At 41.7% G+C, this 25,886-nt stretch overlaps 1 protein-coding gene across 4 annotated transcripts in view; it reads left to right on the top strand.

Moving 5' to 3' along the window:
• Nucleotides 1-25,886, top strand: part of LOC103369474 (microtubule-actin cross-linking factor 1-like) — a 207,424-nt gene that overhangs the window by 127,178 nt on the left and 54,360 nt on the right. Inside the window, exons 1-4 of one of the 4 annotated variants that reach the window (XM_008298197.1) lie at nucleotides 1,121-1,564; nucleotides 11,621-11,682; nucleotides 22,579-22,668; nucleotides 25,345-25,446. In XM_008298197.1, coding sequence (XP_008296419.1) covers nucleotides 1,444-1,564; nucleotides 11,621-11,682; nucleotides 22,579-22,668; nucleotides 25,345-25,446 — 375 coding nt within the window. In that variant the 5' untranslated portion in view covers nucleotides 1,121-1,443. Of the gene's footprint in view, nucleotides 1-1,120; nucleotides 1,565-7,312; nucleotides 7,756-11,620; nucleotides 11,683-22,578; nucleotides 22,669-25,344; nucleotides 25,447-25,886 lie in introns of those variants that run through there. The other 3 variants (XM_008298199.1, XM_008298198.1, XM_008298196.1) reach the window with 3 other exon arrangements.

The following is a 25,886-nucleotide window of genomic DNA, read 5'->3' on the forward strand; positions in this document are numbered from 1 at the left end:
GTGCATGTTCGAGCATAAATTTTGGTCCCATAAAACTAAAGAATCTTATTTCAGTTGACTTCATCCCTGCTGGTGAACTCTAGATGAGTTTTAAAATGAGCTTTTTTCAACAGTGGTGTTCTCTTTGTCACTCTCCCACAAAGATTTGACTGGTGATGAACAGGCAACAGTTGTGTCAGTTGTCAGTAGTCTTTCCTAAATCAGCCACTGAATCTTGTAACTCCTTCAGAGCAGTCATAGGTGTCTTGGTGGCCTCCTTCACTCGTCTCTTTCTTGCTTGGTTTCTCAGTTTTTGACATCAGCCTGCTTCAGTCAGATATACAGATGTGCCTTATTCCTTTCATATTTTCATGATGGATGTAACTTGAATCTATGGGACAAGTTGTACATTTTCTTGTATCCATCCCCAGATTTATACTTGTCAATAACCTTTTTGTAGAGTTGCTGTAGTGTTGTTGTATCTTCATGGTGTAGTTCTATCCAGGAGTACCGATCCACCAGTGGCTGGACCTTCCAGACACAGAAGTCTTTATACTATAATCACTGAAACACACTCACTGCACTCAGACAGTCTTTGTTTCATTAACTGTATGACTTCTAGCACCAACTGGCTGCACCTGTGTTGAATTAGTTGAGTCGCTTCAAAGGGGGTGAATACTTTTGCAATCACCTATTTTTTTATTTATAATCGACTGACATTACTTTGTAGAAATCTGGTTGCATTTTGATATGAAAGAGAAATGTTTTGTGATTGGATTGAATATGATCCAGTGCTGAAAAGGGGAACACTTCAATGGGGGGTGAATACTTCATGCAGACACTGTATTATAAGTTATCGTGATACACCCGCATAAACGTACATGAAATGACTTTAACACACTAATATAGAAACGAACACTTACAGGAAGAAGAGTGTGTGGGTATCTCCCCTGTGGTTTCCTTCCTACACTGTGAGGCAACAAGCAGACACACATTTCCGTCTGTTTGCTCCTCATTTCTTTTATTTACCGGCTTTTCTAACGTCGCACTGAGCAACGGCTGCAGTCTGGTCGCTTGTTTCAGCGGAAAGGAATTCACTGTTGGAGTGTCAGTCGGCGAGCGAGATTGAGAGAGAGAGAGGGGGAGGCATGGGGGAGAGGAGGGAGGGCACCTGAATGGAGAGAAGGACTCAGAAGCTCTTAGCTGCAGGAGTTCAGATGCTGGAGGAAGGAAAGTCCAAACTGAAGAAGTGAAAGCAGAAGAAGGGTCCTCATGACATTTAAAAGCTTGTGTTGAAGCTTTCCCTCATGGATCGTTTGGAGACTTAACCTGGAAGCCTTCAGTCTGTGGAGCTGCAGAACTTTTTTTTTTTTGGGTTCATTTGTGGACTTACTTGATGTTTAATGTTCATTTTCTTGAGATTTTGTGGAAGTTTATGAAGCAGTGAGCCGTTACCACGACGAGATGGATTTTCTATCAGATCCTACGGTCATAACGCCCATCCTGGTGGTAACGCTCCACCTTCTGACTGCAGCCGGGTTTTGGTTTTACCGTCGCCGCCGTCGGACGTTCACTTTTCTCGAAGGTAAACTGTGAGCTCAGATGTTTCTGCCCAGCTGCTGCAGACAGGAAACGATGATCTAAACAGTACTTCCTCCGCTGTCGTTCTGTGAGACATCCAGCTGTAATTTATCCCTTCTATGTATTAAAGAGGAAAAGATTTGACGTTAGCTCCATGTGCTTCCCGTTCAGGCTCCGCCCCTTCTGCTGTGTCACTGTTGTCGCCTCACGTTTTCTATTTTAGCTTTCGTGGAATGTAAAGCAGCTCGTGGTGTAAAGAGCATAACGGCGGTCTTGTTTCATGTTCTGTTGCAGTCCGACGCTGTTTTCATGCTGCCGGGCTTTGTATCTGTTTCTGAATTCATATAATACATCTTATATCACATCATTTGGTTCAGGTTCAGGTAGATCAGAGTCCAGGAGTGTCTTTGGCTGCTTACGTGAGCAGCTGCGTCTTGTGTTTAATTCTCTGCACTAAACAACGAGGCTCTGTGCTGCCGAAAAGCTGCTCAGTTTAGTCATGTGCCTGATTATTCATACCTAATGGTCAAACACCACAATTTTCGCAGCACTAAACAAATTCCATTTGGATTTTGTAATTTAGAGCCTCTAATGCTCGTTTAAATCCTGATCAAGATATTCATTATGTAACTATAACAGTTAATATGATGTTTATGCTGACCTTTCTATGTTTGCTCAGTCGCTGTTGGTAATGTGTTCAGTTCTAATGGGAGGTCTCCTGTCAGTGGAAAAACACCAGAAAAACTGAGTCTGAGCTAGACGAGGCATTTGGTTTGGGACTGTGACTAAATGTATCAGCTGGGATTCACCAGAACAGAATTATCTGGTGTGACATAACAGTGTGGATCAATGGGGTTGATCAATAGTCAGAGGGCAGTGAATGCAGCCTGTTCAGTGCACAGCTTCATTTAGACTGGCTGAGACGGGACGGGGGCTTTTTTCACATTTAACTTTAGCTTTTAAAATTTGAAACTAAACCTTTTCCTGCTGAATAATACATTTATATTTAATGACTGAACTAATTTTGTCTCAAAATCAATGAATAGAGGAGCAAATTGTCTGCAAGTTGTTGGAAGATCCATTCGGCATGGCGAAACATGACTCGTGCTGGCAACACCTGGGGGCACTCGGAAAAAATATTTTAAATGTTGATTCCAGCTTAAAATTGTGACACTTTATTCCCCCCCAAAAAAGACAAGTGCTGTAACCAGAGTCTGTAAAAGACTAAACATTCTGCTCATGTGAGAAGCCATTAATGACTCAACTGTGACCGACAGTCACGCAGCAAAAATTTAGGAACCTTTCGGAAAAAGACAAATATGGAAGCAAATCAAAATTCTAAGTAATAAAATATCTGTAGCATGTAGAGCCACTGTTCTTTCCAGTGTTGATAACACTGTTGGACACTTGGAAAAGTTTTGCACATGTTGATTCAAAGTTTTGACAAGTTTTTTTTTTTTTTCCCCTTTTATTATTTTAGCAAATAACAATATCTTTTGTGCAGTATGACAAAGGTAAATCATACAGCACAGAAGACATTTTTTAGTTCTTCCTCTGGCCGTGGTTGTGCTGTTTCTGTAGAGGTTCAGGGTTTTGTATTGCAGTGACAAATGAACTCACAGTGAGTAAAAATGAGAGCACAAAAGCACCCAGAAAGTGCTTGTGGTTTGGAGAGGTAAAATAATTAAAATATGTCCTTTTCATAATGACTGCACGGTTTCAGGGACGTGTCTTTGTGAGTCACGGGGCAAGGCAGGACTTCACCGAAGCGTCAACGCTGACTTTCATGTTCATTTGCTTGTTGGATTTTGTCTCCAGGTTGTGCATGAGTGACCAGTGTGTAACACAGCTGCGTTGTTTGTTTGTGTGTGTGGTGATGTTGCTGTGGCTTTATTTGTCTCCTGAAACCATCACAGTGGTAGACCAAGCGTGGCGGGGTGTGAACCGTTGAACACAGTATCCACACCGTGTGGTCAAAGTTGACTCAACATGTAAATCATGATGGTTTACACCCTCTTTGAAAACAGTAACCCTTCTGCTAAGCTGAGCTCTCTGAGTTCCACGACTACTGCTGTATAAGAGGCTGTCCAACAGTTCAGCACCAATCGTTCAGAGTTCAACAGATTCTAGTGATCATTAGCTTCAGAGCCTGTCTGATGCTGGATTTTGGGGCTGATGCTAAAGTTTAGGGAGTAAGAAAATTGTGAAAAGTGATTGTGTGTGTGTAGAAGATAACGGGGTTATTGTTTCATACATTTGCAGTAATTTTGCGTTTCACAAACAAGTGAGCAGCTCATGGAGACAAAGCCTGACTCTGCACCATCTGGTCAGAGATCCTGCTCTGCTACATGTACTGCAGACAGTCCTGTAGAAAGTGTAGTTAGAGCACAGTCTGCTGGATAAACTGTGATCGTTTTCAAAATGTAAAAAAAAACTCATATTGGCACATATCAGCACATCACAGGTATAGATGTATCTGGTATAGTCTAATATCAGCAAACCGATGTGTCCGTCAGGTGCTAACAAGCTTCTAAAACATTACAGCTTGTGGGATGTTTTCTGTAATAATACCATCAGATTACAAAGATGCAACAGAAAATCCACAAAACGGAAATGTCTCTGAAAATACCTGCCAGGTCTGCTTTAAGGTGACGAATCAGCACAGATGGTGTCTTTATTTAGATGTGGGTCACAAATAAAACCACACTGACCCTAAATCACGTCGCTCACTGACGCAGACTTTGGATTCACTCTGTCACGAGCCAGATGGAGTTCACCTGCTGTATTTGTGGACTTTTTTCTGTTTTGGATTGTTTGTTGTGAAGAAGTTTCTGAAATGTCAGAAACTATCATGACTGAACAAGCACATGTCTGGGATGTAATTTGCTGTCATGTTGATCTTCTGGAGTTTCTTTAAAATGCAGGTGTTGATTCATTCAAAGCATCAGGTGTCTGTCTTCTGTGGCCACTGGGGGGCAGATTGAATCTGATCTTAATCAGGGCTTGTGGACTAACTGAACAGCTGGTTAGTGTGTGACTGACTGTCAGCTACAGAGCAAAGAGAGAAGACGTTTAGATGTGTGCCTTTCAGTCTTTAAAACAATTTAAATCTCCCATAAAACTTTTATCTCCTCCAGTCAGCTGATTTTCAGTGTCAAAGTGAGTATTTAACATGCAGTGTTTGTAGCTGCAAGAGAAAGAAATGGGATAAGAGGCGGAAGGGAAACAAGAATGAAATGGGAAAATAAAGGGGGGAGGGAGGCTGGTGCCAGCGATGGAGTGCCACCACAGAGGGGATACATGAATAAATGAACCCTGGGAACCAGCCGCGCTGCAAGAGAAACTGAAAAAGGAAAGAGAAAGTGAAAGAGGAGGGAGGACCGTAACATGATGGACTGTTGAGGAGGACACTCGGAAACATCCCTCCCTCTTTTATTTTTAATTGAATCACGAGAAGACAAAGCCAGAACACCGGAAGACGGGGCAGAGGAGAGAGAGCGCGAGAGAGAGATTAGAGGTGATAACGGGAGAGAAGGAGGAAGCCGAGGATAAGTACGCTGCTGGTATTAGAGGCGTAAGCTCCGTCTGGTATTTTTAGTGTGGATGGTCCTTTAGAGACAGAAAGATTCACTGTGGAGACACGAAGGAGTGGGAGGAGGAGAGAAGAAGAAGAAGAAGAAGAAGAGGACATAAACAAAGCAGGGATGTAGAGCAGGACTAACGGTGTGAGGGGAGGATGAGGAGGAGCTGCTCTGTCTGAGCTGGATGGGACTGTAAGACTGTGAGTCACTGTCTTCTCGCCTGCTCAGGTGTGTTTGTATCTGGACCGGACGTCTTTGTTTTTTGTTTTTTTTTACTCTCCACCTGCCGTCATATCGGCCTCATCACTTCCTGACTCCTGGCCAGGTCACGTGACCTCAGCGTTGACCCTTCAGCTGGTGTCGGCTCTCTGCTCCCACGCTGACGATTCTCCACCAGAAATGACTGGAAACTGCAGTCTGACAGTGGAGCTATTCTGAGAGACGAGAGAGATTTAAAAAAAAAAAAAAAGTGTTTATTCTGTCAGCTGTGATCAGAAGCAGAGCTGGACGGAGAATTTTCTGTGATCGGATCACGTGTTGAACAGCAGGCATTGTGACTCGAAGAGCTGCTTGTTATGTTTGCCTGGAATGAATAAATCTGGATCTGAGCCTTTTTTTTTTATTACACCACATCCTCCTCATCACAGACACATGCATTAATACAATGAACTTCTCGGCTCGGGCTGGTTTTGCCCTCGTTATTAGATTAAATAACGCCACCCGTCCAGCCGGCCTCTCTTGATGAGCCTGAAGTCCATCCCAGCCAAAGTCTCGTCCTCTGTTTTCTTCAAGAAGCTGCTGCTACAGAGTGAAAAGCTTCAGGACTCTTTTAACAAAACAGAGCTGAAAGTTTGTGTTCACCTCTTAAGGAAAGGAAACCTGTGAGGAGGAGCTGGAGGTGAAGCCAAATGAAGCAAAGCGCTATCAGGGAGCTGCTGCATCTGGCTTCTGTCAGCTTCAATGAGACTAAAGCGTTTGTGTAGAAGAAGACACACTGTTCAAAAAAAATGAACATTTTCAAAAAGTTTTTAGCTGCAATATTTTAAAGAATTTACTGTTATTTTGCAAATTTGCTGTAGTTTGTTTTAATTGCAGATGGTAGCTAGTAAACTCACAGAAAAACGTTTTAATTTACATGTTAACTGTAAAAACAAACAAACAATAAAGTAGAACAAAACTGTAAATAACAACGATATCAACAATCTGGTTTTTACAAATTGTATTTTTTTCTTTTACAATATGTGACAGTATAAATATATATATTTTTTTACTGTGTTTAAACCAGCAGAAAAACTAATTATTATAAGTGTTTGCTGTAATTTGAAGGAAAAATGATTCTGTGTACGTAGAGGATTAAAAAACAGTAAATATTTTTGCATGAAGATATTTTACTCATTGTCTCAGTTTTGGTAACTTGCAGCTAATATCTGATAAAATCACAGATAAAAAAGGTTTTAATTTACATGTTGACTGTAAAACAAACAAACAAATAAAAAGACAGGACATAACTATAGATAATGTCCACTTTAAAAAATATCTATTTTTTTACAAATCCTAATTTGTTCTTCTACAATTTGTGACTAAATTCCAGTTTTACTGTATTTAAATCCAGCAACTAATCAATATTCAGGAGATTTTATATGTTTTTTTGAATGTTACAGTATTCTATTTTTTTTATATATTCTGGCACCATTGCTGCCAGATTTTAACTGTTTTTATTCTTACAATTTTTCAATTTTTTTTTACATTTGTATGTTTTTGAATGTATGTAAGGAGGACGTAGTGGATACCAGCATCCTAAGTGGCTGCAACCGAAAAACTGTGCCATAACGTCTTTGGATTCGTCTTTTTGTTCTCCTCTGTGACAAAACCAGCCTCAGAGCGTCACTGAAAATGTGGATGTACTCTGAACAAACTGCCCTTTTTAGGCAGAAATGAAAAAATAAAACAAGGCGTCTCTTTGGATTCTGCTCGTCAGCAGGCAGAGTTGCTTACTTACGCGTGGAGAAGGAAACGCGCTGTAGAGAGAACGCAGGAGGAAGATAAACACAGCGAGCTCCCCTGCAGCTCTGCAGAGCCGCCGTCAGCTGTACACCGTCTGTCGTGGCCTGGAAACCGGGGCCGAGCGAGCTAGAGAACAAGTGACACTAAGAGGGAGAGAGAGGGAGGCTGCTGGGTGAGGAAGCAGAAGTGAGGTGAGGGAGGGAGGCCGTCCTGTTTGGACTGAGGGGAGGAGTCAGCGCTGACTTTGACACACACGTGTGAGAGCAGCTGGGAAAGACTGCGAGGGACGGAGGCCGAACGAAGGCCGGGGAGGCTGGCATGGCAGCGAACGCAGGGCTCGAGGAGAGAGGCAACGGCTGAAGACTAGACCTGAAACAAACAGAAGAGACTCCTCAGACTGGAACTACCTGCTCACTCTCACCCTGCAGCGCTCAGGCTTGGATACGTGGAGGCAGCTCTATAATTATCCGACTCCTGACTTGGATTATGCACCAAATGACAGTCTGATTGGAGGAGGAGGAGGAAATATTAAACCGGCGGACGATGTGGCCCGACTACAGGAATGAATGTCATCTCAACGCTCACCTGTACTCGCTCATGTGCTGTGCAGGTCAGTGCTAGCGCTGGTTGTTTACATGCTGCCGCTTCCTGTCAGCACGTGTTTCACCGAGCGAACAGCTACTATTCTGGTGACAACAGTGCATGTTGGCTCTATTAATCATTGTAGGTTCGAGTGCAGAGTACAAGCATTGCGTGTTGTGTTTAAACAGGGGGGTGTGTGCGACTAAACAATGGCCTCCTGTGTGGATGAATGAGCGCCTGTCTGTGGCTGTCACTCACTTATCACAGCTTCTGCTCACGTCTCTGGTTTTTGTTGTGCAAATGTAGTGATACTCACACACATGCGGCGCATTTACAGCCCCGATCGCCACACCTAGATGAGGCTAAATAACAGTGCGTGCTGCAGGGTGGCTGACCGACATGCGTGTGTGTAGTGACACGCAGCAGCCTGAGTGTTTCCTCTGGGCTGACGGGCTCAGCCACCCGGGCAGGTTTGGGGATAAAGGCGTGTTGCAGTGGTGAAACTATTTTGCAAGAGCATGTTGAAATATGTGCTCTCTCCCTGGAGGCTTTCCGTCTATGTAAACTGCTCTGAGTGTGCGAGCGTTACGCAGTGTCGACACTGACCTTGAGTTTTATCCAGCCGAGATGCTTGACCCACTAAATCCTAAATCAAATCCTTTCTACTTTTGGAGCTCCGCGGTAGCTGGAGGTGTGGAAGTCTGTCGGTGTTTGTTTGTACAGGTGTAAGGCAGGAGACTGAAGGATCTGTGAACCAGGAAGTGATACTCTCTCCACATGGCTGCTCTCTGTCATGGCGTCACCACGGCAACCAATACACAGCAGACAGGAAGGGACGTACCTGCAGCATGGTGCTCTCTGATTGGCTGGAAGTGACTGTGTTGGATGGACTGGAGGGAAAATCATCTTCTGTTTGTGTGCGAGTCTTGACATGAGAATCTAAATCATCTTATTATGGTATAATTTAACACACCCTCTAATATGGTTTTTCAGACGCACTAGTAATTAAAATATTAAGCCTCCAAACCTTTATGGGAGGTTTTTTTTTGTCCTCAGATTTTTTCTTTCTGGGCTCATTTTTTTTCACTGCGGTATAAAGTCAAGGTTCAAGGTTACTTTAGTGATACCTGTGAGTAGATTTGTTTTACAGAAAACAAATGATTGCATTTTGGCATTTCTTGACAAAACACACAGTGAACCTGACGGGCAGGGAGCTGATCAAGTGACAAGACAAACAAAATAAAAGTACTCCGCCATTCATCAGTGTAACAACAAGGAAGAAAAGAGATAAGATAAAATAGATTAGGTCAAGATAAGTAAAAATAAAACACAACCTCTGCACCTCTGTGCAAACAGCACAACCAGGACTATGAGTGGAGAGAACTCAGAAATATCCTCTGTGCTGTACGACACAGTTATAATCCCATAAATCACATAAAACAGTTCTTGGGTTATTTAGTTTACAAAAATCAACAAAGCCTTCCAAGTGCCCACATGTGTTACTAATACTGGAAAAAATGCAGTTATTTTAACAAGTTTTTCAGTCTCTACAAATTTGATTTTAAACTAACTTCAAAGTTTCACCATGCAGATTGTATCTTCCAACAGCTTGCCGACAACTTGCTGCTCTGTATACCGTTTCTGAACCATCTAGCGTCTATTTTATTGATCAAGCGTGTTTCATTTTGCTCTTTGAATCTCTAATTTCTCCTCTCTGCACTGTGTAAACACAGCCTGCAGTTCAGTTTTTGCCACATGACTGTAGCTGAGTAACTGATGGCTTCATAGTTTTGCTTCAGATCACAGATTTTTTTTTTGCTTTATACAGAATCTCGTTTGACTGAAGTGTTTATTGTTGAAGAAGTTTTAGATGAGACCTGTAGAGTGAAGTGAGTTTGATGAAATATCACGATTTAAGGCTTAGATTTCATTGTTTTTTCCAACAGAACTGCACGTTGCTCTTGATCAGTTCAAGGACTGTCGGAAAGTTTCAAATCTAATAGTGCTGTCTGATTTTTACAGCTCTTGTACAGACTTTTACTTAAAAAAAAAAAAAGATAACATGGATTTCAAACCTGCTGTTCGATTTTGGGGTTCAGAGGATGAACAGTGTTTCTGGATTTCTGGGTCTGCAAGCGTCTCTTAGGCATGTGTTTGAATCTGTTAGAAACTATTTGACAGTATGTGGAAACATACATAATGTCACCGTTCATGATTTTCTTTTAGCTTTGTGTCTGGGACTCACTTCAACAATGGCTTGTGATATTTTTAATAATTGATTTGCAATGGTGTCGTCTACTGAGAATGTCCAGGTGTTCAATCTTGCAGCCCTGAGTTTTATTTTATATTCCTCGTACTCTTCAAAGCCACAGGAGGAACACACAGCATTAGATATTTAACAGAATGGCGGGAAAGCAGAGAGGTGTGCTTTCTCTCAGACGGACTGATATGAACAGAGGAAGGCAGGAGAGGAAGAAAGGCTCCGTTGGTGTGGAGCAGGAGGAGGAGGAGGAGATAACACGACTGTGGCTCAGCATCAGGCTCTATTCCTGGCCTGGCTGCCTCACTGCTGTGGCCTGTGGAGGACGCAGCCTGGAGCTCAGCCTGGCTGCAGATCGCACTTCACTCACAGACTGCATCGTAGAGACGGGATAAAGCTGGAGGCAGTGGAAACTTGACTAACGAGAGGGAAAAGCAAAACAAAACAGGGGAGTCGAGCAGTTTCCATTCAGATAGCGAGTTTCATCGGGACAGTTTGCTGAGGATGATGTCACCCAAGTAAAGCATGCAGTAAAGATAAAGACGTTGTGCTCGTAGACAGTTTTTATCAGCAGGAGTTGTTGTCCGTGAACTCAAAGAACCTTAGATTAGGAAAAGGCGCGAAAGAAAATCTCAGCCAAGTGAAATCAGACCTACTTTCAATAAGTTAGCCGGTCGCAGTCGAAAAACAAATCCGCAGGTTAACTCTAGATGAGGCAAAATACATTAAAAATGTACATAAAAAGCTAGTATTGGCAGCAGTATTTTATACTCAAAGCAGCAGACTTGGAGCAGACCGGCTGCCCATATTCACATGATTTCAGAACGTAGAACTCTGTGAACTGGAGATTCAGCACAAGAACTGTTGAGGAATTAAACCCAGACGAGTTAGCTGCTGTTTTTACATGTCCTGCCATGTTGCTTGTTGAGCTGTTTGTGTCCTTCCTTTTTTACAAAATCCAGGTGTTGACTGAGTGAATGTTTAGAGAAAGCTGAATAAGTTCGATGTAAGCTGGGGCGAGGTCAAAGTTGGGAACACGTTGGGGTGTTTACAGCTTTTTGCCACCAAAAATAATGGATTAATCCCATAAGACTGTTGATGTGGAGCTTTTCTCCTTGCGGAAGTAACAGCGGCAAAGGTCTGACTAATGAGGGCAAATCGACAGTTAATTAAACCGGAGAACAGATGAATGTTTGTCCATTAGCTCTCCTAATGCTTTACATCGCTGCTGATACGATCAGAACCGTGTTTCATCTGGTGCAAAGTTGAACAAATCATCCCAGAGGAGTTGTTTTGATTGTTGTGTTTGGTTCCACTTGGTTGTGTCTTTTATTCATCTGGTGAAATGAAAGCGTGTTAACAGAAAGATTTAGAGGGAATAATCCGATTCAAGCAGCTACGGAGCCACTGGTTGTGCTTTCTGGTGTTTTCTGAGGTGTGAGCAAAGAGCTGCAACTTTGAGATTCAAATGTTATTCAGAATTAAATAGAAATCCTTCTCTTATTTGTAAGTGTTGGTGAAATCCAACAGAACCACTGCAGCTGGATTATTTAATATCTTCGACATAATTGACTGGCTTGATGTGGATGATGTGTTTAACCTCCCTCTTCTCTTTCTATTTGCTTTTCCTCAGATGAGCGAGACAGAGTGCAGAAGAAAACCTTCACAAAATGGGTCAACAAGCATCTCATCAAGGTACGTGTCACGGAGGTCGCCTGTTCTGCTGTGGGCCTGTTGGGGTTTCTGGAAATGCTCATCAGGCTTTTCAGGGTTATTTTATATTTAAAGCTGAAAGCCTTTATTGTCTTCATCTAAAAAGTTAAACTTAATCAAAGTTCTTATCACTGAATCCTCTGTAACATGTTGCACACGTCAGAGGGCTCAATACACGGTGATGTGTCGTATTCTACATAGTTGACATTACACCGTATTTAAAATTAATGTTCCACAATCTGACCTTCTGCACCTTCTCAGATAACGTTTATTTGAAAATCAATGAACTGAAGAGTCTCGCCTCATAAAGGAGCTCGACTGGATGTGTTAAATCTGGCAGCAGCAGAACAATATGTTCAGAAAAAAGCCCTTCTAGATGCTTCACTTATTCCTACTGCTGTTGTCTCATGACATTAATTGAGCACAATAACAATTCAGGCAGTTTAACTTTTAGGAAAACTTTGGCTTTGTAAAGCAGTTGTAGTTTATTTCAGGGTGCAGTGTCTGTTTCTCATGTCAGGGTTGAGTGTCTCGGTTTCCAAAATGAAAAGAAAGTAGAATTTTTAATCTTTTTTAACCAGTTTTCTTGGACGTTTGTGCTTAAATGCCCAGAAATACCAATAAAATGGACAGACTTTGTGTCAAATAAGGTAACAAGGTTCACAGTTGTCGCAGAAAGTCCATTGTGAGCAATACAAACGCTGCATGTTGGGTTTTTTTTCTGATGCTGCTGTTCTGATTCTTCCGTTTCTTCTGTCTTTGCATAAATCCTGTGTTTAATGATCAGTGTTAGGACGTCACTGTTGCATCGACGGATGAGCGTCTGTCTGGTTCGTTTAGCCTGCTGCCTTTATCAGCGTTAGTAATGGCTCTGAACTTACAGCTTGTTAAATCTCTCCCTCCGTCCGCCTCTTCTAACACTTTATCAGCAGAGAAAACAAAGCGGTGAATGAACTGAATGCGAGGCTTCAGTGAATATTTAAAGGCGGTTGTGAATTTACAAATGCTGAGTGGAATGCAGATATTCAGTTATTCATTGTCAGACGGTCTTTAACACTTTGCAGAGGACCAGTGTGACCAGGAGACATGTAATGATTGAGAAGTGACCCTCCATGTCTGTGTTTAATGTTAAACAAAGGATAAGCAAAATCTGTGTTTTGCTCAAATTTCCCGACGTATTCTGCAGATAAGAGGCCACATAGCATCAGCTGAGCCTGTTGAAAGACAGCAACATGTTCCTTCCCACATGCTGCCCTGCATGTCCTCCATCTCATCACGCTTTGAGATTTCCTTCTTTTGAGGAACTTGAACTTTCCGCGAACTGTGTGGCAACTACAGCTGCAACACTTCATCTGTTAACGTTTTATTAATTATCTATAAAAAAAAAAAGTTAAAATGCTGTGTTTCCATTTCTTAAATCTAAATATTTTTCAGTTTCTTTTCCCCCTCTATGGCAGTAAACTTATTATCTTTGTTATCTGGGGCTTTGAAAAACACTGATTAACATTTTTCACCATTTTCTGAACAACAAATCCATTAATTGAGGAAATTATCAACATATTAATCAACAATGAGAAGTTGCAGCCATAGAATCAACACAAATCTCTGAATTTGCACCCAAAATCCTCTCCAAACTTTTACTTCTAAGTGCCAATACAACAAAAGTGGAAAATAGCTGAAGAACGTCTAGTCACTGTTACTTATATAGAACATTTGAACAATGCAAGTGGAGCCAAAATACTTTCCAGCTGAGACAAATGTGAAATTTAAGACCCCAAAATATTGTTTAATAGACAGATTAACCACGCTAGCATAACTAGCTGGGGATCTTTCTGCGTGGAGTCTCCATGTTCTCCCCGTGCAGCGTGGGTTCTCTCCAGGTTCTCCAGCTTCCTCCCACAATCCAAAAACATGTTGAGGTTAATTGGTGATTCTAAATTGTCCGTAGGTGTGAATGTGAGTGTGCTTGGTTGTCTGTCTCTAAGTGTAGCCCTGTGATAGACTGGTGACCTGTCCAGGTGAACCTGCCTTCACCCTGAGTCAGCTGGGATAGACTCCAGCTCCCCATGACCCTAGTGAGGATTAAGGTGTATAGATAATGGATGGATGGCTGGATGGATAGCTTAACTATTTGTGTTGAGAACCTTATGATGGTATATAGTCAACCATAAAATCCCCAAATACTCTATTAGCAGCATTTTGGCAGCAGTTGAGAGGAAGAACTCCCTTTGAACAGGAACCTGCAGAACTGGTTGAGGGAGAGCAGCTGTCTGTCTCGACAGGTCGGGGTGAGGGTGAAAGGTAGGTGCAGTGGAAACAAAAAACTTTGCCAAGAATGACATCAGTCACAGAGATGTCGATTCACACAGGACTGATATGTGTTTAGTGGAATATTGCATCTGAGGTGGAATTTTCACTTTGCAAGTTACAGACAATGCAGCTTTACATTAAGCTCACAGACATCCTCCACAGTTACTGCTACAAGCCCTCAGGTTATACTCGTCCGATGCAAACAGCGCTTTTGTTTTGCTTTTGAATGTGACTGGGAATTTAAAAGTAATCAATAATAAAGCACAGTGACACCTGAAACACTTCTAAACATTAGTTAAAATGCGAGATGTAGATTCAAGACTATCCAGCGTGAAGTTGTTTTAGTTTGTTAAAATGTCTGAATAGTGTTTTTTAATCGATAGAGGACACATAATGAGTGAAATGAGAAGTCAACACCTTATTATTTCCACCTTTAAGCTGCAGTGACAGCCACAAAAACCCAGACTGAGGGGGGTTTGCACATAACAAACCTAAAGAACCAGTCCTGTCGGGTGCAGGGTGGGACTCTGTGTTTCATTGTTCTACTTCAGTTTCTGGTTTGAACACGTATGAGTAAATTACTCCGATGTTAAAGCTTGTTGTTGCATAACGTGAAGTAGCTTTATGGTGTTTGAGCAGAGCTGTAGGTGAGCTGGAGGTGGAGCTACGTGGAGCTCGCACGGTTTAATCAACAACCAGAGATGAACTTTAAACACAAAGTGGAAGACGCGCGTTGTTTTCTGGAAGTGAAACGCTGCTTTATTATCTCTGTTCTGTGTGTGTTGTGAAGGTCACGGCCAGCTGCCTCCTCCGTCACATCTGTGCACACTTTCACCACTTCTAGCATAAAGTACAGCATGTGTGCCATGTGTCACAGCGGCAGGCGGGAGTTACAGAACGCAGAGTATTTGTGTCACATGACCTGGCAAGGAAGAGTCCGTCTGACCCCATAACTCTGGAGCAACTGTCGTCAGAGCCGCCCAGCCTGGAAATGTATCTGAACCACGGCTGTAAATGTAGGTCAGAGATGAGGAGCAGCAGGCAGAGACGAGGATGGTTTTATCGAGCTCGAAATTCAGCCGACGCTCAAGTTGTACGAGGAAGGCGGGCTTTAAGGCCTCTTCTGTGTGCTTATGCAAAAACAGAGTTTGAATTATTAGTTATTTGATTAGTCACTCTTCAGACAGTGGAATGACGGCAGCTTTAATAATCAGAAACATGCCCAAACTCGCCTAAATGTACGCTCTTAAATGGGAATATTGAAGACGTGTCTTTGTTTTCTACTGAGTAAATAGTGATGTGCCTCTTCAGTGATTTTTTTGTTGTTTTTTCAGACCAAGAACAATTATTTTAGTGATTTATGTATATATTTGTAGATTAATCAATACTAAAATAACATTTTTATTATTATTATTGTTATTTTTATTATTATTATTAGTAGTAGTATCTTATTACTTCTATTATTATGCTGAATGATAATAATAATAATAATTAATGAATTGCATAAACTCTTTATTCTTTTTGTTTCTTATTTGTCTTGGAATACTGCATTCACTTTGTTCAGTTTCTCAAATTATGTGAGAACTTGCAAGTATTTGAAGATTGTCTTCAGATAAAATGGAATATTTTTGTGTCTGATGCTATTTGTAGAAGAACAAAACTATTTAAAGTGACTCCTGAGAAGTTGAGATGCACATATTTGTGATTGAAACCTTCCGCAGATTCCCAAAAAAGAGAAAAATAAAGCAAGAAAACAAAATGCATAAGCAAAAATATAGACAGGAAGCACAATGCACATGCTTTTTATGCTGCATGTTGTCAGACCTGACTGGACACAGAGATCATCTCCTGTTGTATTCATCATCTGAGTCCTAACTCTGGGTCAACTGAAGTTACCAATGAGACCAATAAACAATATTTAGAGCAGATATGCAGTAAAAATTAAAATCTTGATTCCAAAATTTAAAATAGGACTAATTCCAACACATAACACTGTTGAAGCACTCTGGTTATTTCTGTTATACATGTTACAAGAGAACTTTTTCAGCATTTTCTCCTCCATGTTTTTTGGCTGTTAGTGCTGTGCTGCATTAAGGCCGAAGTGGTTCGTCTTTAATTTCATTTATTTTATCAGGAATCGGTTAAAATAAACAATATTAATCGGAAAAATGCCGAACATCAGATGCTCAAGATTTAATAATGTTGTGCTGATCTCTTCTGTTGTGGCGAGATATGAGGATAGCATGAACGAATAAGAAGTCTGTGGACGTTTCTTCTTCCATCGGTTAAATCTGAGCTGCTGCTGGATCACAACGTGTGGCCAAAGACGTAAGATTTCTTAAACCGATTATGTCCCAATACTGTGCACTTGAATGGAGCGCTGGGTGAAACAGCTGCATGTTTTACATCATGTGTTGACTGTCAGCCAGCGCTGCTGATTCTACAAACCTCCACCCTGTCCGCAGGGATTTAGAGGCAAACACAGGCAGAGAAAACAGCTCTAAAAGAAAGGCTTGATCAAAAATAAGTTCCTGTGACAAACAGAAAGAGCAAAAAGGAACAGATAGAGAGACCAAAAAAGAAAAGACGAAGATAAAGTGGTGCCCTCAGCTTCCTGCCTGGTGACTTCATCCTCTGTTAGCAGTTTGCTCTGTGCGTATGACGTGAGGTATGTTTGGCTGCTCAGGTGTGTGAACAGGTATGTGTGTCTACAGTGCACACACTGGCCAATATAAACACTGTCCTCAGAGATACCTGCAGGCACGCATGACACACTTTGACCCGGCAGGCTGTTGACACACTGGAGACTAATTTGGCAGCAGTGGATTAACGAGTCAGGAGGTTTTTCACAGAGAACAACTGCTGCTAGCTGCAGCTCGTTGTGCCAACAAGACGTTAAACCTCCTGCAGTTTGTCTTTGACTTTGTGCTTCATGTGCAGGCCACGTCTGATTTACCACACAGGTGAAAACTGCACAGGAATCCACAAATGTTGCTGTCAAAAACATTGTTATTATTGTTTTTTTAAACTATTTTAAGTGTAATTCACTGTTATTTCACAGACCTTCCGTGTTTCGTTGACATACTGAAACCACACAAAACTTGCCAAAACTAAATAACGTCCACATCAAAAGTCAATATTCTCTTACTGCATTCTTTAAATCAGCAGAAAATATCACTGTTTTATAGATATTTGCTGTTATTTGTTATTTTTGTGTATTTGCCTGCAAAATTGAACATTTTCAAACATTTACTATAAATGTGGATCTTTATTGATCCAGAACTGGAAACTCAGTCAACAGTTAAAAATGCAGAAACCACTGAAAGACACAAACCGATAAAGGATCAAAGTATATGGGAAGTTACATTTATATGGATTGACAACATTGATTCGAGACAGAAATGTTTGAGGAACTGTAGTCTGTTAAAAACATTTTAGGAACCAAGGAGAAATATTTTCACTGTGAAGTTATAAATCTTAATCTAAACTGACAAAATTAAGTTGTTAGTCTGAAGTGCTTTGTGAACTTTTGTGCAAACATCAATCTTATGTTTGTTTGTTTGTTTGTTTGTTTTTTTAAAAAGCAGTTTTACACTTTTAAACTGTATTTTGTAAAACCAGTACATTCTTGTTCGCCTTTGGCTGTATTTTGACACTAATTTATCCCAGTTAAACATTTCTGGTCCTTCCTGAAACACCAGACAAACTATGTGAGGTTTGTTCGTCTGCTCATGGAGGTCACATCACATTCAGCAGCTTCTCTGAAACGGTCCTTAATCAGCATTCTAATCCGTCCTGCTGTAGCTGTTTGACCATGTTTATTCATAGTGTGACTACAGTACCTTACAGCTGATAAAAGGTGTTTCTTTATTTAGCCCGACCCAGATTTGTGCTCAGTGTGGCAGAAAGTGTTACCCAGGTGCTGTCGGGATGCCGGAGGACTTCAGCTCTAGCTCCATATGACAGTTTTCTTTACTGCCAGAAACATCTGACATCTGCCGTCACTTCACATCACACACATCTGGCTGTGGGAGCAGCTTCCCTGCAGACAGCCAGCTGAAGAGCAACACCCAGATAATGAACAAATGCATCTGGATGCTGTAGATTTTAGTTCAGTGGCACCACACAGGTCAGAACTTTTGCACTGGATATTGTTTAAGCAGCTTTTTTTTAAAAAAACATCCAACACTGGAGTCGACTGTAGATTTGGGTTCTGATGGAATTAAAGGCAGGTTTGGTTTACAAGGTCCAATCAAAAAGTTCAAAGTCTGTGCTTATAAAAAGAAAAACCTGACTTGATTTCAATTTGACCACCATCTTCTTTGAAGTGGTCATGTTGTGCACTGCTCCAAAAGCAGGAAGCCCTGCTCTGTAAGCAAACTGTCTGCCTGAACTGTGGCAAAATGGGAAACCTTCAACTTAAAATTCGTTTTCATGAAAAGGGAGACATCACCGAGACCCGAGTGTGGCGAGCAGGGCAGGTGGGAAACCATAAATGTGGTGTTCTGGCCAAGAAACGTGTGTTTCAAGGTGCTGTGAACCTGCACATGTTGGCATGATGGTACATCTTGCATTTAAAATTGTTTGTGGCAAATGTTCTTTGTCAGACGCTTCAGGATGTTACGGTAGAACTTGTGGGAGATGAAGTCACGATGCACAACCCTGTGACTGTCAAACCAAATGACGAGCATGTTCTTGGTTGTGCTTCTTTCCTGATGTGCCTCGTTCTGTCTTATCTGTGGTTCCGTGGGTTGTAGCCGTGGTCCCAACATGATCCTCAACATGAAGCTTATTGCAGTTTGACACAGAATTTGATGTTTGTTCTTCCTGCAAGTTCGGGGTCCACAGTGAAATCACAAACAGGAAAGTGTTTGGAACATGTTCTGAATGTGGCTGGAGCCCTGGAGCAGTGCAGCGCTGCACAAGAAGACGACGTTAAAGGGCATAGCTGCCAAATTCTAATCTTGTGCTGAAAGTTACAGCAAGTAGATAATCTTTATGTTAACTTCAGTCTGTGAACGCTGAATCAGAATCACTTCTGAGCAGAGACACACTTACGAGGTTTTGTTGTTGTTATTTGTGATCTAAACGTTGCTGATGGACCAGTGGTTCCAGGAGAATCAAGGCTGCTGCCTCATCATCAGTAGCAGCTACCACGTCTGTCTCAATCACTGCCAATTATTCAATTAGACGGTTTTTATTCACACGGTGAGCTTCCAGTAAACCGATGATAATCCCACACAGAGGATCCTCTCAGTCAGGCTGACTGGGAACCCAAACACTAACTCTGACACACCGAGACACAATTAGACAACAACGGCATCTCTTTTCCAGTCAGTGGTGGATTCATCACTTCTTCCTGTCAACTCATTAACACTTGTTCCATCAGTTCTTCTCTAAAGCAGCTGATGTAACCTTTCAGCCGGGTGAGGGTTTGACACAGATGAGCGAGGACGAGAAAAATAGACGGCGAAACTTAGAAAAGAGGTTGTTGAGGAGAAACGTTGGTACATCTTTGTCCACAGTTCAAAGCCAGAGACTGTTTTTAGCCGACCCTCTTGGGGAGGTTCATGCTTCATCTTTCACCAGGACAGAGCGGCATAAGGTCATGTGAGGGTGATTTTAAATGTCTTCATCATTTGGAGGCTGAGCTGAAGAAGCTCCTGCTCTCAGGCCACTCTTGTGCCTGTTTTGCCCTCTTCTGGTGAAACGTGGCAGCACAGCTTCTTGTCCTCCAGCCAGGACTGCAGTAAAACTTCAGGTGCAGTGTGAAGCAGGACAGTCTCTGTAATGCAGGTGGACATGTGTCCTTGCTCTGCCTGTGTGGCTCCGCAGTTTCGAAGCAACAGTTTTGAAGCACTTTTGTCAGGAATATTCGACCTTTACTGCACGCCGACGTCCTTTTCTTTCCACTGCCTACTTTCTGATGAAGAAAAATGACAATGAAATTCTTTATAAACAAAAGAAAGGCCTCTTTGTTGCTGCTGCCTGGTTTGTTTTTGCCTTTTAAAGACATTTAGTAGTTTGTAAGGCTGGCCTTAGTCACACTGCAGAGTTGGAAAGTAGTCCAAGTCGGAGAGACAAGTCATGTTTTATTTATTTTGCTCAGCTCTGAGGTTTTGCTTTCAGATATTGTCTTTATCTTTTATGCTTGCAAACAACAATCATACTTTAACTGTAATATAAGCAGGCGTCAGTTCACCAGTGGATGTTTTGTGCTTTAGTTTTCTTTATTTAATACAAGAAAGCAGGTGGGGAAGAAAGTATACAATCATTTTCTTTTAGAAAATAGAGCAAAAACAAGATGGTCAGTGTGTATTTACTGTGAATCTGAAGTCTCTGGTCGACAGCAAAGGTGGAGAAACTATTGTATAATACTATTGTTGACATATAGCTTGTTCAGCAAAAGAAAAGTAAAATATAGACAATAGGATGGATGCAGTTGTATTCAATGTGATTTTAATGAGTGGAAGGTTTTTGGAATAATAACAAATCAGTAGAAAAGAAGCGACGGAGGGCAGTGGGTATAAACAAAAAGTTTCATACAGGCTTACCTCGTCTATGTTTACAAAAACTACAGGTACAGGAGTATTAGACCTGTAGAATACTTCCACTTCAGTTTAACAGCTTGTGTTTCCAGCAGAACCAGCAAAACCCAACAACCTCCAGCAGCAAACAAGTGTCTCATACACGTAACAAAACTATTTACAGCTCCGCAAGTTTTCTATCACAGCCACAATCTAAGCACCAAAAACACACAAGCGTCATCACAGCTGCACACAGTAACAGTTTGACTGAGGTTTTAAACCAGTGCAGCTTGATTGGAGTTTAGTTCTGGCGGCCCGGGCCTGTAACGTCGACAGTAATCGGATTACACCATTTCTTAAAGGTGCACCGTACTGGGTTTTTGTAGCGATGTCATATGCTGATATTTTCCCTTTCATTCTGGCTGATTGCTGATGTTGATGTATGCACATGTTGTTTCCACCTAATCACAAAGAACATCAGCTCTCTCCTGTAGTGGAGTCAGCATGTTATTGTAATGACTCTTTTGGTGATTGTTAACTGGTAGATGCAGACATAACAAACTATCTGTGATCAATGAACACATTCACTTAGATAATTAAGAAACTCCTTCAACTTACTCGCTAATTCTTCAACTCATTTTTAAGGGACAAAACTTATCATGTTGCTTCCCAACACTGGACCCTTGATGAAGGTGCGACTAAGCAGCTGATTGACAGGCGCTCTCCAACAGAAAATCAATACAGGCTTCACCCTCCTGCAACCACACAAACACTGGCTGACCCAATTAGATAAACACTTGACCCGTGGGCTGTCTGCTCTTGATTTCTAACCGGACCGACGTGGCGACGTTTTGGCCAAATTTCTCTTCTATATCACAAAAACAGTTCACAGAAATGTGTTTCTGAAAGTATTTAGAATAATAATGAAGTTCTGCAACTGCTGAATCTGTCTTCGTTTTAGATCAACAGCAGCTAGTTTGAAGGTTTTTCAGGACTTTCGAAAGGCGACGAGTCACACTGGAGGCCCCTGATTTGCATAAAGTAGCCCAGACCTCACATTTATGTAAATGAGGAGTGAGCAGCTTGACGTCCTGTCTCTCAAAATGTACCGCGGCGCTACCAGAATGAGTTGCACGGCTGCTTGCATAGACAATGAATGTGAAGAGATGGATGGGATAGAAATGATGGATCCTGGGGCGCTGCTATAGCTCAGCTTGTTGAGCTGGTGTCCCATGTACAGGGGCTGTAATCCCCGATGTGGAGGCCATGAGTTTGAATCCCACTCATGGCCCTTTTCCGCAGGTCCTTCCCCTATTCTTCTCCCCCACTTTCCTGTCTCTCTCTCTCTCTACTGCTTTATTAAATGAAGGCACAAGCGCCAAAAAAAGAACTTGAGAAATGATGGATCCTGTGGTTATGAACTGTGACAGCTGTTATCTGACTGTCAATGTTAGTTTCATAGTCTTTGTCAGCTGACTCCGGTGATGACGCCGACATCATTGTGTGTCTCTGCTTTCTCCTAGTAGTGAAAAATAAGTCAAGAATAATTAACTACCGTGTGAAAGATTGCGTGCAGGTTTAGTATGTATCATTTTATAAAGCTTCACTCACTGGTCACTGCTCAGCTGATCCGTTATTTCCTCTGTTTATTCTGAATCGCTGGCTGTCCGTCATCTCGCTCGGTGTCCCACTTTCACACAATCCAGCTCATCGCTCGACGACGGCTGGGCTGCCGAGTCACCGAGTCAGCGGTCGCCGCTGGTGACAGCCTGCCCCCACTCGTTGTTGAGGCAATGTCATGGCAACAGGGACGAGAGGCCACAGCTGGTGGCTCGTCTCCGTCGGCCCGGCAACCGCTGTCAGCAGCCCTGTCAGCTGTGGGCCAATCGGCCTGACAGATGTCAACAGTGTTGAGTCAACAGAGGGATGATTGGAGTGAGGAATTAACTTTATGCTTTTTCTTTCTGCCCTTCTCCTCCTCCATCTTTCTGCCTCTTTCCTCTTTCCTCCTCTTCCCTCCTCCCATCTCTGCCTCTCCCAGGTGAGAAAACACATCACAGACCTGTACGAGGACCTGAGGGATGGACACAACCTGATCTCCTTGCTGGAGGTTCTCTCTGGAGTAACGCTGGTATGAGTTTGTTTTTCTCTCTGACACATTTTCTCATCTCAGTGTTTCTACACTGTGATATTTTCCATCACACACGATCTGCTCCATCACACGATGCGTTCAGGCCCCAAGTTACATACATACTGTACAAAAAGAAAAGTTTTCTTTGTTTTTGTTATTTCGTAGATTCTTCAGATAATAACTACACTATTAAACAGTCTGTTATTTTCGTTTTTTTGTTGTTTTTTTTTTAATACAAAAAAAATCAATAGAGACACAAAAATAAACTGTGAATTTACATGTTTTATTTATGATCATGTTAAAACCTTGTAATGGTAAATAACCTAAACAAAGAAAACTGAATTTATTTATTTTTTTTACATTAAATACTGTGAAAATACATTTACAAATTTATTAAAATTGCCTAAATACTATGTGTGAAATACTTTTTCAACACATGAAACTGTTAAATTCAAACTTAATACAGGAAATATTTATATGGAAACAGAAACAATTAGTGACAGTTAATTTATTTTGATAGATCTATTTGATAAATCAGAGATATCTTGTATGATTATGGAACTATTTACAACAAAATAAAATAAAGAATGTGTGTTCATCTTTGTATAACATCCATAACTTCGGCAATCTGTAATTTCTTTGTGTTACTCGTGTGAATATCTTTAATTAAACACCAAAAGGCGGAAACAATACACATAATCTCATGTAAAATTAGATTAAGACTAGTTTTTGAACATTACAGCATCCTGTTGTTTTTACACATATTTTTTCTGCCACCCTGCTGCCAGATGTTCCACTTTTTCTTGGGATTTTTTTTTTTTTACAGTGTACATACAAAAACATTGGATTTAAGGAAGCAGTCACAGCACTTTTAGCTTTCAGGTTTTAAACATTAAGACGACTCTCCACTCCATGCTGACACACTGTTATGTGAAAGCAGACCAATCTGAGCAGGTCTCAGTCTCCTGCAGTACAGTAAAGCAGAGCCCTAGTGGCCTGATATCCCACCACATGATGATGTAAGAGTCTTAGTCCTAATGCTGACAGACAGACGGGCCTCGATGTGACGCAGACAGGTTTAGCTGCAGACAGGTGGACTAACAGAGACAGACTGCTGACTCTGGTCTGCTTCAGTACGCTCACATTTAGGACACTGTCACCTCCATGAACCCTCATCATGTGTGAGAGAGCCTGACAGAACAACAGCAAGACAAAATACATGTTTGGTGGAACAGAGTTTGTCCTTTTTGTCTTCATTTACAGCCATTAACAAAACAATCCCACCACTGACTGCTCTGGAGCTTTTAAGTGCTGTGATGGAGCTGTTTCGGACGACCATTTTCTCTGCACTTTAAGGACTTGTTGTTCTTGTTGGCCCTGAAAATGAGATTTAAAGAGGAACTTGGCAGCAGGCTGAGGAGCAGTGTTTTGTTACCCGTCCTGATTGAAACAGTCCAGCTTTTGGTGAAGGGAGTGTTTTGTCACACTTGTAACCACAACCAAGCAACAGACGGGCTACGTCCACACTAAAATCTTCTCATTTTAAAAGAGCCTTCTCAAGATGAGAACTAGGGCTGTCCTGAGCTGATCTCAAGGATTGGGATTTTTTTTTTTTCACGATTCAATATCAGCAATCTAAGCTTGATCTTTTGTTTACATCTGCTCTCACACATGTATCAGAAAAGGAAGATACGAGGTGTAGCAGCAGGAGGCTGGCCGGAGGTCATTAACCATCACAGACGTCTTTGTTGCTAGTTACACCCCCCACAATGCTTTGTACTTGCCAACACAGAACTGGTTGTACTCTGAGTGACGCCTCCTCTGGTCACTACAGCATTAAACAGTAAGAGGCTCAACCAGGTACTACAGCTGATCTACAATACATTTTCTGACATGCATGGAGAGAATAAAGGTTTTCTCTGTCTTATGTTTGCTTAGTTGTATTGAGGAAGAACTGTAATAGTGGAAAATTAAGAGCAGAGATTTCCTGAACTGCACAGCAGCTGCTAGTAAAAGGTTAGATTAGATTCAGTAGAACTTTATTGATCCCTTTGGTCGGGTACCTCAGGGAAGTTGTTGAAAAATTGTTAAAAACGACACGCAACCTAACTAAAACTCAACCCTGGAATGTTTTTTGTTTTTGTTTTTTTTAAATAATTCTTTCCAAGAGTCTGAAATTTCAAAGTAGTCTGGATTCTAGGCGTACATGTAATAGAAATTATGCATTTTAAATTGAAAATGTGTGGACATAGCATCAGTGTGTTAGAGTCACATCACTGCAACAAGGTGAAAACTGCACCACTGGAGATCAGCTGTGATGTAACTCTGAAGTTCGTTCATGCACATGGAAGGCGTTGACATTATTAACAGTCTCACCTCAGTCTGTTCAGTAGTTTGATGGAGTTTCAGCTGCATCATTCAGCCTCCTGCAGCAGGTGGAGCTGCTCAGTTGTCACTGAACATGTCAGTGTTCAGGTTTCTCTTTTTCTGAGTTTTTCTCATCAGTGTTGGTTCATTTACAGTCATCCTTTAATTTGTTGTTTCGTTTACTTTTGTCTGTTTTCAATTTGCTCCTTCTCTCCCTCATTCTGTCCCCGTATCCGACAATTCTCATACGACATCTCTTCTTCCTCTCTCTTGTCTTTTCTGTGCATCTCCACCCTTCTGTTACCGTAGCAACAGAAGAGCGGCCCCTCATTGAAAAGGCCATACGCCTCGCGGGCCCCCCCTCTCATCCTGCTGGGAGGGGAGGATGAGGAGGAGGAAGGAGCTCAGGGAGTATGTTTCCCCTCCACCTCTCACTCTGTCACCTCTGACCCCCCTCAGCTTCACCTCCACCCCCCCAGGTGGAGCCGTGAGGCTGCATGAGTGCTGTGACACTGACCAACAACCCCGGCTGTACATGGCACAGTACCATGACTGAATGACACCACATGCGGTCCATCGTTTCTGTTGGGTGACAGCATCTTATTTTAATCATTATTTTCTCCTGTATGAGTTGACAGATGGAAGACAAACGTCGAATAAATACAGCCATTAAGCTGTTTGTTTAGTGTTTGCAAACTTAGCATTACGAAGAAATGTTTTCACTCAACAGAGCTCTGCTGTTTTGCATGAATTACACGCAACAGGATGGAGCCGATTTATTTATCTTCTAGCAGTTTGACCTGCATTAGCAAGTTTTGTTTATAAAACTGTTTTTTTGTTTTGTTTTTTTA

The sequence above is a fragment of the Stegastes partitus genome, unplaced genomic scaffold (assembly GCF_000690725.1).
Source record: "Stegastes partitus isolate 25-593 unplaced genomic scaffold, Stegastes_partitus-1.0.2 Scaffold1293, whole genome shotgun sequence".
NCBI classification, from domain to species: Eukaryota; Metazoa; Chordata; class Actinopteri; family Pomacentridae; genus Stegastes; species Stegastes partitus.